At 45.1% G+C, this 19,942-nt stretch overlaps 2 protein-coding genes across 2 annotated transcripts in view; one reads left to right on the top strand and one right to left on the bottom strand.

Annotated features, from left to right (window-relative positions):
• blo (bloated) overlaps window positions 1-19,942 on the bottom strand; it is a 180,523-nt gene that overhangs the window by 69,354 nt on the left and 91,227 nt on the right. The gene's annotated exons all lie outside the window — the stretch shown is intronic.
• LOC149374264 (chymotrypsin-2-like) lies at window positions 8,814-13,313 on the top strand. Its single transcript, XM_089594356.1, has 5 exons — window positions 8,814-8,887; window positions 8,965-9,079; window positions 12,333-12,668; window positions 12,734-12,973; window positions 13,068-13,313. The coding sequence occupies exons 1-5, from the start codon at window positions 8,814-8,816 to the stop codon at window positions 13,311-13,313; spliced, it is 1,011 nt and encodes a 336-aa protein (XP_089450482.1).

Raw genomic sequence — 19,942 nt, 5'->3', positions numbered from 1 at the left:
ATCGAACCGGCGACGTAAAGAAATCGACCGCTGATTAGAATCGCACCTTGTCCCTCCCCCTCCTCTTTACCTTTCTACCCTTCTTCCTCGACGAACGAGCGGAAAGTGCACTATGCGCAGTTACGGAGAAAAAAAGAGATATCTCTATTTATTGAGTCGAGAAAACGTAAAGATTTAAAGAGAAAAGGGTTTTCAGGAAGGAGGTATGGGAAAAGAGAGGAGGGGGTGATCAAAGGAGGGTAGAGAAAAAAACTGATCGGAGGGAGCCTGTTGCATAGCGTTCGACAGTCTTTTCATTATAAAAAAAAAAAAAAAAAAAAAAAAAAAAAAAAAAAAAAAAACATTATTCATTTCTTGCACATAAATAAAAAGGTTATAAGTTTTGAAGACCTTGGCCCAAACAATAAGTGCATATGGACAAAGGACGTTCAAGTTATTGATCATTGGGGGGCTCACACAAAAACTATACTATTATTAACTATAAATTAAATATCAATTATACGATAAATTAATACCATTCGTATCATTACATCATCAATTGCTGATTATTTAGTGGTTGTATCGGGAAGAAACAAACTTGTAACAAGTGACAATGCACAAAAAAATAATGTTTTAGTATAAAATTTCAAACATAAGCTGAACCAAAAAAAATTAACAACAGACACGATCGGTAACTTTTTTTTGTTGGTATGGCTGTTTCTTTTTCTCCCAAAAATTTCCAACGAAATCCCACGCCCCGCGCGCCTGCCCTACGTATACTCGCATTCAATTTCATATACTTTCTTATCCCCAAACCGGTCCAACGCGCACGAAGCAAACAAGCCAAATCGAGAGACGGACAAAAAGCCCCGCCGAACGTATATATTCAAATGTTTAGCAAGTCAGCGACAAAAGTGAAGGTGCAATTACCACGGGGCCGCATACATATATATTGGCGTTGCGACAGCTCTCACCTCAGCTCACGGGCTCATAAATATACCAATTAACGAAAAACAGTTCGCACCGCAGCGGAGCAACAATTGCAGAAACAGTAGTGGTGCAAATTGTACGAAGGTGAACCAAAAAAAAAAAAAAAAAAAAAAAAAGGGGAGGAGAGGGGTACGACACACGTGTGGCGTGTCCTTGTCGAGAGAATAACCCAAGCAAATTAATGACGCGCGCCGCCACGGCGCCTCCGAGGTGCAAGTCGGTGCGAATAAAATTACACTCTTGCCCCGACTACCTACTACTGTAAGTAACGCTACAAAGTGTCGTGTTGTTGCGGCGAGAGGTAGTTTTTCCCTCACGCAACCTCGAAAGGAATGCGTGTATTTTGTTCATGTGTTTTCGTGTAAACATATAGGTGGTACATTATTATATTCATATAGGTGGTACCATATACGCAGCGTGCCAAGTGGGTGGTTGTGGGCAATACACAGTAAAAATGAATATTAATTAAGGATGAGGTGAGCGTATACACACGTGTCGAAAGCTGATGGGTGCGACACCAGCGCAATTGAATACACTCTTGAATATCATCACGATTCTTTACGCGACTCGTACGCGCGAATGATGTTATATTCACCAAAACGCAATAAACATCGGGGACGCGCAAAAGAGGAGCAGCGTATAGCTGTATATACGATACACATTATCCGAACGGAACTCGCGAGGGAGGGGGGGCAATTTGTCGATGACTCGCAGTGCATTTATGTAGGTATATATGTACGTGCGATCTCTAACGGGCCCAAAGTGATATCGTCGATAAAACCTTGACGGCGAACGCTCGAGATCTCCGGGCACCGCATGGGATACCGTACGTGTGCATGTGTATATATACGTGTCGCGCGTCGAAACAATAATTGTTCACGTCTGCACGACTGTCTGGCTTAATGCCTCCACGATGAGGCCCCGCACGGCACTGTGGGTCGATAAAACAAATTTATAACGACGTTCGTATACACATTGGGGTCCCCCCGACTCGTATACGCGGCTCCCAATATGCTACTCCGCGAATCGCTCGGTTTTATATGCGGCCGTTAGCTGCTGCTCGTGGGGGAGTTTTATCTTTTTTCATTCGACGTCATTTGCTTGTAGGTACATTAGACGGGATGTTTCCGATATCTCTGCCGCGTGCGCCGTTACGAATATGGGACGAGCAAACTTCACCGAGCGCACGTTAGTATAGGGTTTCTCTCCTGCGGTATCCATTTTATCGGAGGAAAAGCCAGTTGTTTTTTCCTTTGTCGGTGATGTTGTCAAACGTTTAAAAACGAGATATGTAGACGTAGAGGAGTACGTGATAATTCGCCGGTGAAAATATGTATCATTACGGTGCCGATGAGTAGCATTGGATTTCTCAATGCGTCTAATGTCTTTGTGTGTGGGCGAGTGTGTAATAAGAAACGCGGGGCGTACGGTACCGCTGCCGCGGCAATCAGACGCCTTTTTGGAATGATATGACGAAGCGAGGATGGGGAATCAGAGGAAGAGGATTTCGAAAGATGCTAATATCTTCGAATTTGACAGCGGAAAATTAAGAAAATTTACTTCGCCGGGAGATTTGTAATGATATTTTGCACCTATACGTATAATATGTGTGTGTGTGTGTGTGGGTGTGTATGTGTGTGGAGGCATCAAAAGAGCCAAGGAGGAGGAGGAAGAGCCCGAGAAGTTTGGTTGTATAAGTACAGCGTGATACATCAATCGCCGTAAGTAAGCATCAAGGGAACTCAGCGCGCGCGTGTGAAATTCATCATCGCGTGTGGAAAATTTCTTTTCGTATCACGTATATATATATGTAATTACGCAAGAGGTGTGTGCGCACCGGGGTATTTAAATGAAGATTGTTCCACAGCGCGTTTCTTGCTTACGTATATTATATACATGTGGATGCAAATTTTTACTTCACCCGAAGTGCATACGTATGTATTATGGTACACTGCGGTAATTATATGTATATCCATACCCAACATTTGAGTCAGTCACCACGACCATTTAACTATTGACGATCACAACACCTGCGTGCGCGATAGTGCCAACAAGTCTGACGCTCGTTTTAATCATACGCGTTTGTGGTTGTTTGAAAAAACATCTAATTCATATAATCAAATTTTTACCTATATTGAAGGGTACGAGAAATTCAAGGCCAGTGGGTTTATGAATGTACACGCAAAACTGAACCAGTATATAGCTTAACAAAATCGCGACCGATCTCGATTTTTTACGCCACCGATTAGCGAATCTTGAGGGTTGGATTTTTATTCGCTCGAAATTCCAGTCGCAAAGGGGGGAGAGTTAACGAAACGATTCCCGTCGTTAATTGTACTAGTCGGAAGGATCCCTTTATCGAGAATCGTCGTAAGTATCGCGCGTGCAATTCGCTCCTCAAACAACGATGATTGCAAAATAATTACACTCGATCCTATTACCACCGGCCCGTCATCCTCGGAGGCCATTGGCAAAAGCTCGAGTTGTCCGAGGGGGTAGAACAAAAGGAGGGTCGTGGGGAATTGGAACGCACACGGTGTGCGGACAAACAGGACAGTGTATGGGTGTACCCTATATCCGTACGAATCGAAGTTGAATATCTCCCTCTGTAATTGCCGCGGTAATCTGTTCTCGCAACGAACGGGAGGGAAGATCGACCGACTGCTCTCCATCACGGCGCGTATATGCCAATTACATGTACGCGTGTACGCAAAGACACGCGCACTCGGACGTCGGCACAATTATAAAATACCGATACGCGATTAAAGGAGGGCGCACTGGTACATATATCGGCATCGCCACTTCGAGTCAAAGTGCCAACTAAGTAGGATCGTGGAAATAAAGGCCCCCTCGGTAGTGGAAGAAGAAAAAAAAAAAAAAAAAAAAAAGTCATTGTTAATTGGCGGTGGTCTCCAGATGGCAATTAAGATTAATAACGAGGAGCCATTGCAACCTGCTCTTCTTTTGTTCGACAGCCCCGATAAATCTCCTTCGGTCCGACTTATTACAATCGAAGTGTGTATAATTTAACGTATATGCAATGTTAACCGACAGTGCGTATAGCTATCGCGAGTTTGCAAATTCACTTCTGACACCCTTTTTTTCCACTTAACTGCACGAGTCATCCAGAAGGTGAAAAACGGGAAAACCTAACTAAATATATTCAGAAATGTATCTAATTTTTTTGTTTTAATCTGTAAAGATGAAGGCTTTTTTCGTGATTTTTCAAAACTCCTTATCGAGTCTGTTGAGCAAAAGTGAAATCATAAATTTGTCGGGAGACGTGTTGGCGTTGACGTGCAAAAGAGAGGGGAGGTAGAGGAGAATGGAAAAGGCAAAAGGGGATGAAAAGGAAAAAATAAAGGACATATCAGACAGAAATTGGATTTGGAAAAAATGTTTGAATAAAATATATAAGCTCATGAGTAGGCATCCATCCGTTTGGTGAGTACACCTACAAGGCACAACACGTAAGGAGAAGGAGAGCAGAGCACCCGCTGGGATGTATCGTGTACTTACGGGCGCGCGCGCGTTAGATAACGGTGCCTTCGGACGATGTTTACGACACGCGCGCGCACATGTAAAATCTAATCTCGGAATTCCACGAAACGAACAGAAAGGGGCAAAAGAGAAAATATCCCCCTCCCCCTCCTTTATATGTATATACACGTACACTTGGCCGCTGCCTACAACTATACCACACTGCCACTATATATAATGGTACGTGCAGTAGGTAAGTACTACCGCTATTGCTGCCGTTGCGGCACGAGAATACCCTACACCAACAACACTTGCATTAAAAGAAGATACATGTGCCGTTTGCGCCACTTATTTCGCTGTTGTTGTAGTACAGGGTGATGGGGCGAAATCATCCCCATAAAGTATACCACGCCGATGGAGCCGCATGCCCGTGTCCCACTATATATACAGTACTTACCGGGCTAACATCGCGCAGGTGTACGAGGAAATATCATACGTACACGGCAATGGGCATGACGTGCATACATCGAGACAAAAAAGGCTGCCATTGCTGCATATCTTAACGAAGCAACTGCAAGAGCGCGACTCATCTTCGTTTTATTTTACTATACTTTGGTATCGGTTGGGCTGAGGTACAAGATCTACGACAACTTATGGGAGAGATTATCGGTTCCTTAGTAGGTCGTACTCTCCTTTGGAGGATCACAGGACCAACGGTCCCGAGGGTCTGCGAGCTCTCAAAGCCTGTAAAAAAATACCGAGGGCTTCTCATCGATTTGGAAGCCTCGATAAACAGGTACTTTGAAAGATTAGAAGACTGCGATGACTTTGAAGTACAAGGTTTCAAAAACTTCTTCATCCCATACCTTGATCAAGAAAGAAAATTTTTTTCTTATAAAGTTTTTTGCATACATCTGAGTCTCCACTTTTATGTAGAGTCATTTAAAGACATCAAATGACTTGGTCACTTTAATAACCCATCCAAGTCATTCAAACTTCATTGGAACTGTTGTAATTTCCAAGGCGCTCGGGAATATATATTTTGACGAGTTGAAAAATCTCGAAGCCTCGAAATGATTCCGGCACGACTCACTGCACGCACTCGGAGCAACGTTAATGGAAAACCACCCGATCCCCCCCCGAGCTGACAGAGCATTGAATTCAAATAGGCGAATATCGATAAGCTACTACTCTCTGACAGCCTTGGGCTGTTCTTCCGCGTGAGCCATCCAACCCGCGTATGCGTGTGGATCAGGCTCTACCCGACGCAAACGAGCGAGAAGCGTATATAATATACAGGACTCTGGATTCCGATGAAAAATTCGCGCGGTTTTTTTTATCGCTCAAGGGAAACAGACAGCCGGGTAATTCCAACGGACAGCCTCGACAGGGGGGCATCATCGAAATCGGTAGCGATCGATCGGCCCGATACCGCATAATATTGTTATTCGGACTTTCACTTCGCTTAGAATTTCAAAACAGGCAATTTAAAAACCCCACGGAGTCGCACAGTGTATGCACGGGCGCCAATTCACTTTCGTGCGATGCCTAATCTCTTTCCAGCTATACGGTCGGCAGGTAGATATACCGATACCCGACTTGCAAATTCGCAAACGGCAGATCCGATCGGACGGGTTGCGTAAGCGCCGAAACGAGCCGATCCTGATGCCGATACTCGTTTGACGGTCCGTCAGTCAAATCGTCGGACGGCCGCGGACAGGTGGCTACACGCAAACACACCGATATTAATGCAAACCGGAGACTGGGGACGACACCGGGGAAAAAAATCTCTCTCACCTCTTACTCCAGAGCTGCATCGGCTTATACCGATCGCAACCGATTTTTCAACCTACGCGACTTTGGATTATGGACTAGTACAGAAGATCGGATGTATAAAAAAAAAAGAGAGAGAGAGCAGTGAGAGTGCGTGGGTAGGTGGTGCGCTAGGTGAGCGCGTGCGCGCACAAGTCGATCGAGCCACGGCCTTGCCACGAGATCCTTAATTATTCACGCACACACTAGCGAGAGCGCGTATACCGGTTTATTATGCCGATCTACCACCCCCTCCTCCCTCTTTTGCTCGTGCCGATGCGGTTTATTGCGCCGCGCCTCTCTCTCTCTGTGCCCTGCACTCCGTGGGCATCGAAAGTCGAGAATGAGAGAGGGAGGGAAGAGACACATGCACAACTCGGCGACGACGGCCTTGGGCTTGTCGCATTCCTCCCCCTCCTCTCTCGCTTCCTCCTTCCAGGACTAGAGTGCTCTCTCTCTCTCTCCTCCGCCCAGTGCAAGAGTATATATACACGTATACAGTATACCTAGAGAGAGCCTCCAACTCCAGCGGTCTTTTATTGTTATTACGCCGCACTCGCTCCTTTTCTTGATGTGTCCTCCTCCAACTGACTTGGTTGTTTTTCTTTCTCTCTTTTTTTTTTTTTTCAACCAGCCACCTTTTTGCTCTTTCCATCGACAACCGCTTCATTGGTCCCGAGTTTCAACTTCTCGCGAGTTGTTACTCGCGATGACAACCCGCGAATCGCGTATATACCTATACGTACAAGCCGGTCCCTCGCGTTGTACTGAATAATTGAACACGTGCTCCCTGCGACGCGAGGGTGCCTTTTTTCTTTTCTTTTTTTCATCCCCCTCCTCCTCCTTCCTCTCGTTGCCGCATCCGATTTCGTGCAGATGCTTGCAGTAGGTCAGTTTGTATGAAAAACTATATTTCGATGCGACAACCAAACTTTATCGGCTGGTTTTTTTGCACTGCTGAATCGTTAAAGGACGACTCATTTCCTCCGATACGATCGAGCACAATAATCATCGCTCGAAGAAAAACGATTGAACATCCACGTATACACTTCGACACGACAGAATCGGTCGGATGAAAAAAAAAAAAAAAATTCAATACCCATGAACGAGCCAGCTAATCTGCAGGAGGAAGAATGAATGGCTAAAGTCCAGCCGTTCGAGCGACCCGGTGCCATGCAGGCAAAAAGTACGATGTAGATACATTCAAATGACCCCGCGTATATTATATATATACCTATCCGTGTAGGTATACTTGGAAGCGAGATGATACTGTACGTGGAGAGCTTATAGTGCTTGCGCTCATATAGGAGATAGAGAGAGAGAGGGGGGAAAAAAAGGCCAGAAGGAGAAGTTCCGCAATCCGTGGAGGACCGTTTGAATGCATAATTCATACTCGGAGGATCATGGGGGTATACGTATGGAAAAGGAGATAGGTAAAAATAGTCTCGGCGGCGGACGGATGCAAAGCGATGCGGAAGACGATATCGGCAGATTCTTGACACAGTGTACGGGAATTTCCGAGGATATGTAGGAACGCGCGAGCGCTTTAGCGGCGCTGTTTTCTCCCCACCCCCCTTTGGCCGGGAAAATCACCTGCTCTGTCCTCGCGTGCGCAAACATCCTTCGCCCCGATAGATGTTGGCGCACGAGGGAAAGAAGAAGCGGAGCGAAAAAAAAAAAAAAAAAAAAAAAAAACAGGCCGAGCGAGCAACGATTTTGTACATTAGAGTCGGTGCATGGCCTCGTGTATGAGTACTGCATCCAGGGAGATTTTTGCATAATGCGGACAAAAGGGCCCGCGGCGATTGCCGTTACTCCGCCGTACGTAAGGAAAGTAGGTACACGTATAGAAAGTCGCCGAGTTGCGCGACGATGGAGGAGGACCCGAGCCACTCCACTTGTTCAGATTCCGAGGATTTTTTTTTTTTTTTTTTTTCCCTCGAGTATACGTACTCACGTCGTTTTCCGTCCAATCTTCCTCCTCGTGATGTGTATGATCGCAGGGAACGTTGAATTGTACGCGTGTGGGTGCATCGGCTAAATGCTATTCATCAGAATCGAATGTGCATTCAGCCGCTCTAGTGTGTGGAGATCTATTTTACCTGCGCTATCATTTTCGTATCGGTCCCTCTCTCCTTCACTCTACCACCGGGTATCATTATTTGCGTGCACCGTTATGTCATTTGCAACAGGTCAGAGACTGGCTGTCGTACTTTTGGCGTCCAAATGAAGAGTCCGATGAAACGTTAGTATCCAGTCACACGAGTGGCCGAAAATTAACATCAAACGTAGCTTGACATTTTTTATCTATTAACAACAGACGTTTCACAATAACATCGTGTAGGGCTGTAGAAAATGTATCAATGAATCAACCTTTAAGTCATCTCTCTCACGTGTCAAGGATTACTGAGAAATTTGTCTGACATATGTCATCACGAAGGGGTTCGATAAGGTGCCTTGCCATCCCTCTCACGTCTACGTATAAGGGTAAGCGAGGATCGCACATTCGGACCCCTAATTAGCCGAATAGAGAAGCTTCCAGATAAAAAGGAATGAACGGCTCACTGGAAGCCGTTCACTACTCGAATAACATGAGCCTGCCTTTGAGGGAAATTCCTTTGCGGACGTTGGTCATTCCCCGTAGTCGTGTGGCTTTAGTAAATTGCTCAATGTACTGAACTTTTTGCTACACGGTGAATGTAGGTGGGACGATTACGCCGATCATAAGAGACGCGACGAGTCAAGTGGAAATTTGGATGCTGCTGACGATATAAGCAAGAATGTTTGGAACAACCCAACTAGCCAGCATGATGTACTGGTTAATCGTTACGAAAAGCTTGAAAGCTCTCTCGAAGGAGCTAAAAACATCTGGATCTCGGGAGGAAAAAAATTATAGCAACAGTAGTGTTCCGAGAGTCAAACGACGCCTGTAGTATAGTCATAATTACCACGGCGTTGGGAAAAACAGTTTTCGCGGAAGTCTTGCATAAGTCCGTAAAAACGCGCCGTATATAGGGAGTAAGTACCACAATATGATTCACACGTGCATGGACTTCCCACCGCACAGCGTCGACGGTGTTGGTCACTCTAACGAGGCATCAATGGCGATGAGAAACAACCGAGAATAGGTAGATGCACGATAGACAACAAACAAAAAACAAAAAGAAAAGGAAAAAAATACGAGCGATATAATCGAGACACGTGTAATCCCTTGCTTTCTTTTTCCTCCGTTCCACACGAGCACGTGTGTGTTTGTTCCCCTCGTTACTTCCTCGTTCTCTCTCCCCCAGATTGATCGGGCCCGCTCGCAAAAAGACAGCCACTTTCTACCTTCCCATCGGCGCGTATTAATTATCATACTCCTATGTACCGCGCCGACTTACGCTCGATACAATGGGTGTACGTGTGCAGTGTATGTACACCTATATACGTACATGCGGGCTATTGTGCTTGGCGGGTGCCTTTCCTTTTCCGCGCTTTCACCGCTCGTGCCTCGATCACGGGCCATGGCGCACGCATTTCTGCCGAGGTGTTCGCGGCAGGTGCCGTCTGGTGTGTGTACCAATTATGTGACGCCGAGGAGGGGGGGGGGGCCTTCCGATCGGCAGAGGGCCGACTCTCTCGTTGTACATTTGGATGGCCATCGATGACAATCGTCATTCGTGTAAGTTTTAACGCTCGAGCTCGGCGTTTCTGTACCTCGCAGCAGAAAACAAAACAAAACAAAAGAAATTGTTACCGATTGGTTGTGCGAGCAAGTGCCGGGATTGACGTAACACGAGAGAGCTCGTTTGTTCTGGGTCTGCGACACGATCCGATACGAGAAATCGAGGGAAGGGAAAAAAACCAAGTGATCGAGTATGTGCAGGCAGAGGGAGTAGTAGAGAGACATATATGTACATGCAGATATATATATACGTGCAGGAGGAAGGGGGACTCGGAGATAAAAACGAGCGATATAGAAACGAGTGGTCAACAGCGTTACGCAAATAGCCGGTTCCACATGTACTACAATGGAAAACCAGATAGAAAGTAGTTGTTACCTGTACGCAAAACGGTACGGGGCACGCGGGCACAGAGTACAACTTGTACACCACTTACGTATGAAAGAAAGGTAAGTAAATCACCTGTACACGCACGTGGAATAGGTCACTCAGCGAAACTTGCGAATGCTGCAGCTGGACGCGAGCCTGCGTCATGTGAATAGACCAAAGGGTGAGGGACTGTCACATCTATTGTACCCGTACGTCCTGTTCATCGGTTCACTCTTGCTTTCGAATCTGCTCTCGTTGGCTGTGTGTGGGTACCAAGTGTAGGTCTGTATTGGAGTTGAGAAGAGACCGCAGCCCGTAGTGTGTGTCATGGTGTGATGTACATCTGTTAATGGATGAATAGGCCATAGATCACGTCGGGAGAAATCATTATCATGTCTAGTCGTGTAGTCCATTTCCATGCATATTTATGCCCTATAGACACAAGGAACATGATTTCGGAAGGTTGTTTTAGTTCCATAGAAGTTCGAGATCACCCAAGTCGAGGGACATGGTTTTATATTCGAGTGATGCTCCAACATATTTTTCGTTACTCTCATTTGAGTAAGTAATTGTTGTCTGCGTTGTTGAGCATACATATATGCGCTGATAGAATGGATCACTACTTCATTTTTAACACTTGTGCAAACAAACGCTTGACTTGTTATTAATTGGCTGATGACTGAGAATACACTTGCTCGTATTTCCATCAACGTCAACTGACAGTTACCGAGCGCGTCTTGCGTACAAGTATATAATCTTTTCTATCGGTGTGTATGACCGCGATCAAATCGAGCGCGTATAGTCTAGACTTTCTACTGCTCATATAATAACACGTGCTTTCATGCAGTGATGTTTAATAGTAGTTTGGGTGTAGATGGAATGGATTGAGATATCGCACACAACACGTGCTTCAAAATCACGATGAAAGCAACGATAGAGATTAAAACATTTGAAGTTGGTTGGTAGACAACATCGACGTTTATTTGTTGTGCGTTTGTGTATTGAAAGCGCCAATTTTGGCCCAACATATGAAGTATAACGTAACGTGTTTGCAAAAGGAACCTTTTTTTTTTGTACAACCACGTGTAATCAAATGATTGAGAGATAAAATATCACGTATTGTTGGCAGCCACCGCTGCTGCTGCTGTATACATGGACAATGCATTGTTTGATTGTATAGCATTGGATCGGTTAACAAAGGTCATTGTTGCGTAAGCGGTGCACGATGTGAACTTGCAGGTACTCGGTATGCTATAATTAAGTGCCACACACAGAGACTGCCTGTCTGTCGGCGACGCGAATTTTTTTTACTTTTAAAACATTTTTGCGACGTTCGACTGTTGCGTGGCGCTTAGAAGTATCAATTATTTTTTATTGTGAGATTTTTGTTTTAACAACCTCCAATGCTTCATGAATATTGAGGTATTAGTTTACTTAATTTTTAACAAATATTTCTGATCAAGTATTTCCATATAGCATAACATTTTCATTAAATTGTAATTAAATATTGTAGACACATTATACTTTTTTTTAAATAAAATGTCAAATCTCACGTAGGTGACTTTACTACTAACCAAGTTGCAATCGATACAGTTAAAACTTTTAATTCTCCGAAAATGAACCAAATAAAAAAAAAAAAAAAAAAAAGAAAAGAAAACTCGCCATATCAAGATAAATACCTCTAGAAAACCGTCAAAGCCTTTAGGTGCCACTAGAGATAAAAACACCCCGTTGGCTCTCCTACTAGCGATAAGCGAGCGCGATACCCACTATCTGGACATAGTTTCCGCTTCATGGAAAAATCATCGGCCGTTCGATCGCACTAGTCGTAAGAACCGAACGGCAACGTGCAGTCGTGAGTCGCTTTCGAAAAACCATGCAACGACCGATGAGAAAAGAAATACACCACCCACAAATAACGCTGCTGCTCTTGGTCCTCGTCTCGTCGTCCCACCTGTTCGCCTACGGTAAGCACCATCATGTTTTTCAACTCCATTCGTGCCAGACGCGAAAATAAAACGAAAATAATAATGATAGTACCATCCAGGCAGTACAAATGCCACGAAAAACCCGGCAAGGAGCAACCGGCTACTGGCCCACTCGTACGAGGCCTCCATAAGGTTCATCAACAGGCACTACTGCGCGGGAGCCATCATCGGACCCCACCACGTCCTGACGGCGGCGCACTGCTTCCACCGCAACGGCAAAAAGTACTCGGAGTCGATGCTCAAGTACGCGTCGGTCGTCGTTGGCTCCAACGGCAGTCTGGACGACGAGGGCGGCCAGACTTACAAGATCAAGAACGTCACGACCCACCGGGACCTGCTCGAGGAGTCCAGCGACTTCTGGATCAGCGACATCGCCGTCGTCACCGTGAGTAAAATCACACGCCCACCTCGCCGTCAATTTTGTCATCTGCGCGTATTATATTCACATAGCTCGAGTCCGGGATGGCGTACTCGAAGCTGGTGCAGCCGATCGATATGGCCCGAGCTAACGCGAGCGAGGCCACGAGCTCGAGGACGAGCATCTGGGACTCGCCGGTGGAGAGCCTCCAGAGCATCGAGGTCTACCTGCTGACGCACGAACGGTGCCTCTACCAGCTCAAGGAGAAGTATCTCGGCCAGTACGACAGCAAGATCTGCGGCTACACGACATCACGGCGCAACCTCTGCTTGGTATGTTGTGCCATTTTTTTCTCTAACTGTACATGTATGTGAATGCTATTGGTACAACCGTCATTTATTTTTTCCACCTCCGTCCTGGTTATAGAAGTTCGACGGCAGTCCTCTGGTGCAGAACGATCGCGTGGTGGGGGTGGCGTCGGAGAGCGACGGGTGCAAGAACGGCCGGCCCGACGTGTACACGAACGTCTACCGGAGCCTCCACATTGTCAGAAGGGCCATCGCGCTGGACTACAACGAGACCATGATGGCGCTGCACTACCCGCAACTCGAGGGGGACGCGACCTCGGCGAACTTTCCCGGGGACAGGAGCGTCGTGCAGATGAGCAATTGACCATTTATCGATGATGGACAGCGCGTGTAGCTCGTACCGATGATTAAACATCTTTTGTTGGATAAACTCGATACGAGATGAGCTGTTTTTTTTTTTTTTTTTTTTTTTTTTTATTTCCAAATAGTCTCCCATGCGAAATTATAGGTGAATCGAGACAGGGTGTGTTTTTCTTCTTCATTCAATTGTGGCGTGTGTGGCGTATAAGCTGGTTAGCGATGCATGGCCCGCGGAAAAAATGGTCATCGCGTCGTACGATGTACTTATATGAGGTAGCACGCGGTGCGAGCGATCATCACTTAGCTGCAATGCCGGATCGGTGTCACGCTGCGAGGCCGCGGCACTGATGGTACACTGCAGCCATCTTATGGAAGAGTCTCGATAACTGCTTTAAAACCAACTTCACTCCATTGAGGTTTAACGTAAAAAGTAAAAACCTGAGGAGTGGCGCTCTACCTTCCCGGAACGAATACGGAGTAGGTATACCTACTGCGACAGCGTCTAAATATTGTACTTTTGGAGTACATAGGTATTTTGTTGAAATAAAAAAAAAATTTTTTTAAATCTTATTGCAAATGTAAATTAAACAAGTTACAGTGCACGAGGATATCTTTGCACGTATGCTAGCGCAGCGTTGTCGATACAAGCGTGTGTAGTGTGCTTTTATACGAAGAGGAGATTTCAACGCCCGCATGTGTATTACTGCGCGTACATTCCTTGTAATACAATGAGTGTCACCACATGGGTGTAACTAAATAGGTTGATGGTTATTTATACATCATGATTATTCAATACTCGTAACATTTCATTATTTATTATTATGATTGGATGAAAATGAAAGTATAGAAGAACAATAACTACACAATAATGACCATTTTTCCAAGGACTATGTCGATAACCTCGTCAGCATCGTCCATCTTATTTCATCTACTTTTATTGTGCTTAATTTTTATATATATATAAAGTGGAGGGAAAGCAAAATCCATCGTATTTTCTTTTACGGCACTACCAAGTAACAAGAACAACAAATAATAGTGCGCACGCCGTTACAATATACGAAGGTAGTGGGGCCCAACTAACAACGATAACCATAATAAATAATGGTATAAGAAAAGGGACGTTGATTTAAGAGGGAAATCCATTCCACGCGCATCGAGAGCAACGGAACGTCATATTCACAATATAATGACGGACGAAGGAGTTCGACGCGTGTATAAGTACACATGGAGCTGATAGCTCGTAGAGCCGATGATCGAGTGGTCAGGAAGTCGCTCCCCTGCGCTTTCTCTTTGCAGTCTACCTATATACATACAACTCGCGCATTATCGTCCAGCTCTGAAATCCCGATGCATATATATATATATATGTACTTACCTATATAGGTGTGCAGGGGAACGGGGGGGGGGCAGTTTTCACGTAGGCTGGATTATTTGCATAATGAGAAGAAAATTCAAATGCGCGCCCGAGAGGTGTATACCGTGGCGTGCCACTTTTCTTTTCTTTTCTTTTTTTTTTTGCCCCAACACGTCGTAAATACATGAACTCGCTGGCTACTCCGAGCTGCTACTTTTGCCAATAATCTCCCGATTTTATAACGCGGAGATTAAATAAACGATCGTAATAAGCGTACACCTATTATATACATATACATACCCCGGTGATATTAGGCTTACGCAAGCGAAAAGTAGTGCTGACCATTACCACCACCACCGTCTTCGTCGTCGCGAGGGTCTTTACTCATTCGCGTGTGCGAGTTGAGTTCGTTAAACGCGCAATCTTTGCCTTGCACCTCACCACGAGGATAAAATAAAACGCCATCCATTCGCACGATGATAATAATTATACCTGCGTTTGCCCGGTTACATTTAATATATAATAGGCAAGTACATACGCACCAGATAAATTTTAAGTTGCGCGAGCAACAACGATATAGTTAATGAGTAAATACGTACAAGTAGGTGTAATAACAGTAGCCCGGCAATGCATAATTATGCTCTTGGTATACTCGAGCCGGCTACGTTTACACGCATACATCATCACGTTTCCAAACACGGCCAATTCCAAAACAATGGCAACTACCACCACTGCGTAATCGATCGCGAAACGTGGCGAAAAATAAAAAAAAAACCTGTTGAAATCGGACGTTACTCCAGTTACTTTGCACCAACACCTTCTTTCGAACAGCACTTCGGAGTCTTATGTATATATAAATATACAAGCCGGTCTCTTTGTGACGAGAACATCGGAGCAAGCTGGTGGAGATTCGCCGAGTCGACGCGTACAAAGAGATCGGTTATCCACGAAGATTAAGCCACGGGCTATTCGTAAGGACGCGAAGGACTCAGGATGTCCACTCGAAATTATTTTCGATGCACCTTTTTCGCTTCGATTTAGCCATATGATTTTCTCAACGTTTGATGAAACTTTTGTTTTTCCAAGTAGATATTACATATTATACTTTGCAAGGATTCGAGACACTCTTGGGTGAGCGAGTGAGCGATTTCTATGAGCCAAGTTTCAGTCAGGCATCAATACAGGGTTTGTATACACGCACACACACACATACCTAAGTAGAGCTCGATCTGCGTAATGACGAGGAGGCGAGTTTGAAATTCAAATTGCCCTCCAAGCGAGTTGATAGCTGCGTTGCCCGTATACGCGGCAGCCGGTGCGCGCATATGGACGTACGGGCAAAAAGCTCCTCGACTCGACAAATTGCCGATCCGAGCTTCGTTTCGACGCAACTTTTCCCAGCCCCACTGATATCTTTATTGCCCGAAGAATAATGACCGTTTACGTGCATCGGCGTCGAAACGCGTCGATTAAGGTGTTAACCGGTGCCGTTGGAGCGCACGCGTGTGTTTGTGTGAGTTATTATCCCGTGGAAATCTACCCCCCCCCCAACCCACTTTTTTCTTTACACCTCCTGTAGGATGCTACTCCTTCGTGCAGGCCGATTCATCACTTTTCTTTGCAAAATATTCGAGTTCGATCGTCGGGGTATTAATAATTTATACGACGACTCGATGATTTACTGGATGTACCTGTATGGGGGAAGAAGCTTGCGCGACAAATTTTTGCGAAACGCGTTCCACGGTAAGTAGAACGAGAGGAGATTGTTTTCAGAAAAACAAGATGCCCATTACAAATTAAATCGTGATTATGTAATGTTGCTTTCGGCATAATATTATGTATGTATGACTACAACCGATTTATCGAAAGTTATGTGTATATATGCTAATTTTCGAGTCGGCTCCCATTGAAAGTTATTGAAATTAATAGGATATTATGACGTGCCATTACACAATACTGTGTACATCGTAGAATCTTCCATAACATATGTCCTACTGGGTATTCCTCCTTTTTATGTTTTTGTTTACCATTTACTTATTCAGTTACTACCAATACCCTTCTGTGGTGGTAATTCATCACACCATATCTGCTTTTCCACTACTTTGTCCCAATCGATTGCCCTTTTATTTTTTCCTCTCTTTTCAACAAATCTTTGTGCTTCTACACCTTCTCGTGACTTTGCCTACTTTCAGTCTTTTTCTTGAACATGTAAGGTTGGTCTATTTTTATTCTTTAATTTCCAATTCATCTGGAAAAAACTTTCCCACTTTTTTTCTTTGAATCTCCTACGTTTAAAGCTTCTTTTTCTCTTTTTTTTCCTGACTAGTAAACGTTTTAACCAAATCTCCTGTCACATTGGACAATTTTCCAAACTCTATTCTATACTCTTTATTACTCCTCGTACTAATTATGTTTTCACGCTTTGGTTCACCCTTCAATTTCCTAATTAACTTCGCGTTGATTTTAAATTTACATCACATCCTCCGTTTCCCAGATCATTGTCCTTACTTCTAATACCTTTATAGCATTTTATAGCATCCTACGGTTATAGTCAACTGTACAACATGATAATCCGGAACCTCACGTACGTCAAATTATTTTGTCCTCTTATACAATTGTATCAATTTATTCGAGAAAACCTCTTTGTAAAGTATCTTCCCCCCCCCCTTCTTTTTTCTTCCATCCTCTTGTTCGGAAAACTTATTACTGCCGATGAAGCCCGCGATCTCGCACAGGCGCATCGATCAATCGACGTGGCATTAAGATGATTCGATACCTAATTGAAAAATCATGGCCGGCAAAGTGAGCTCAGCAGACGCGGAGAACGGGGCACGGGCGAGGGGAGGTGCGGTCACCGAGACCACGAGTAAGGAACGACGCGTCACTCCTTGGGGCGCAATTACGCCCGAGTCATAATTATACACGGCCAGCAGCAACCGCACAACGGCACCAGCTCCGAAGATGTACCACCCTGAGAACCTTCCCTCTTCGATGCAGCCATAGAGAGTGAGAGAGAGCACACATCGGGCAAAAGAGATAAAAGGGCGGGGGGAGAGAGCGCGAAACGACTTGGCGGCTAATTTACACGCGGAGCGGTGCCACGAGTCAAAAGAAGAGGAGGGCGCTCCATTAATGTCTCCACGCTGCTGCTGGTATACCCTCACACACTCGTAGCTGAAGAAAAGGCTGGTGCGCCACCACAGCCTCGCCCGCGATCTAGGGCCCATTAATCTTACCGCGCGGATATTAATCTGGGCGCGCTTCTCCTCCACCCAACCCCCCTCTCGATCGCGTCCATTAGTCGCTTCCTTCCCGCTTCCCACAAGCCAACACGCACGCGTCGATGCCTATACATACCTTGTCCATGCGACTCTCCTGTGCGTGTTCGCGACTATGTTCTCCCACCCCCCACCCCCTTGTTTTTTCTTCTTTTTTTTTTGTTTATCAATAAGTTGCTCCGTAGATATTTATTACAAAGAGAGTTTAAGAGCATCGAGTCGATGAACGCGTTCATTCTAATCTGCGCGTGATTTAGGGCGATTTTCTCCCCGGTGCGCGGTGCCCGCTTCATCCGGCATTTATGACGATTTATAGCCGCTAACAAGTATCGAAGCTTGATGTACTGTACGTGCGTGTGTGTGTATGTATTACATCGGGCCGGCTTTTCATACATACATCCAGAGAGGTTATTCGAGGTAACAACAATGAATTTCCAAGCATCACGTTCAAGGATGTCTCGGGTTGTTCGTGAAAAAAAGAAAACAGCGTCATCGTGGATCGTCTTTGATTTTCAATGGAAATCAATTCAAACGTGTACTGCTCTCTCGACAAAATCTCATTGATCGCGCACTTTCTAGAGAGCACAGTGTTCTTATGCGTATATGCTTGCACTGGTATAAATAATACCACGCACTTGCACCTGTATAGGCACTATCCAAGATATCCAAGATAGTGTTTGATCTACATTTATACATCTGAAACTTTGGTGATTTTACAATTGTAAAATTCACAATGATCGGCTGTTTTTCTCCGTTTGTTGTATTCGATGGACGCGTACAACGTGCAACGCCATACCACTCGACCTTTATCAATCAACGGCGGACGGATCGAAAACCCGTGACAATGCACGTGTATGGGTGCCCGTATACGTACGAGACGCCCGGAAACCATATACGCGAGTAGGCAGCGCGAAAATAACGAGCAGCGAGAGAGATCGACAACGACGCCGTATATATATATATGTTTTACGAGCCGTCAGCAGTCAGCACGCGAGGCGTGGATTCGGTATATATATGTATACCCATATATATATATATATTATAGCAGCGGAATAAGGCGAGTCCGTGTCGAATCGAAGGCTGCGTCGGATCGGACTCTGCGCTACTGATAAATGTTGCATGCTGCATGCATGTACACCGGAGAACAGGGGGTGATAGCGATCGGCGAGCCAAGGCGCGACATTTTCCGGGTATGGGTTATACATATATATTCCGTCTATCGTGTATCAGTGTGGGTATATATATATGTGTACGTTCAAAGTGTATATATATAATATATAGGTGCAGTAGACGTCCTCGCGTCAGTGGCTCCAGGAGCCTCGATCCAATTAGCCGCCGAAACGTCCTCGAGCGCCGGCTCGACTGAGCATGAAGTCGTCCTTGGCGGGTCACCTTTGCGCGAGGAAAAAAAAAAAAAAAAAAAACGCAGCCTCGCGTACTTACTTACGCCTGTGTGTATATTGTATACCATTGTCGTAAGCCTATATAAGTACATACTGTGGATGGAGAAACCGGCTGTTGGCAAATGGGAATCTACAAGTGGGTTTTCGTACTGGATTTTCTGTTTGCACTGACGATGCGATGGTGAGATTTTGTAACGAGCTTTCGGAAATAAAATTAGAATATCAAAATATCTGGGGACGCTGCACCTTTTCTCATGATTGATTTACATCGGACACTAAAAGAGAGTTTATCCTTGCCACTATACGAGCAGATGCACGTACATGTATATTATCACGCGATAAAAATGAGTGGCTCTGGCTATTTCCATACGATCCATCTATAGATCTAACTACACATTTTAATTCGGTCTTATAGATATATCGTCCTCGGGGTGTACATATATAGGCATCGTATACCACGTATACAGCGTGCAAAATAACGCGCAAGCAGGTATATTCTATTAAGCAGTCGCACATGGGTGCGTGCTCTCGCGGGGACCGTTCCCGCGCCGAGTGCCCCGTAAGAAGCAACGAGTGCGGTCTGCGTCGCGGGCCCAAA

This window comes from Copidosoma floridanum, unplaced genomic scaffold, assembly GCF_036245765.1.
Source record: "Copidosoma floridanum isolate Cflo_tuat_1 unplaced genomic scaffold, Cflo_Japanese_pri ptg000021l, whole genome shotgun sequence".
Taxonomy (NCBI): domain Eukaryota; kingdom Metazoa; phylum Arthropoda; class Insecta; order Hymenoptera; family Encyrtidae; genus Copidosoma; species Copidosoma floridanum.
This window is presented reverse-complemented; position numbering and strand designations above follow the sequence as displayed.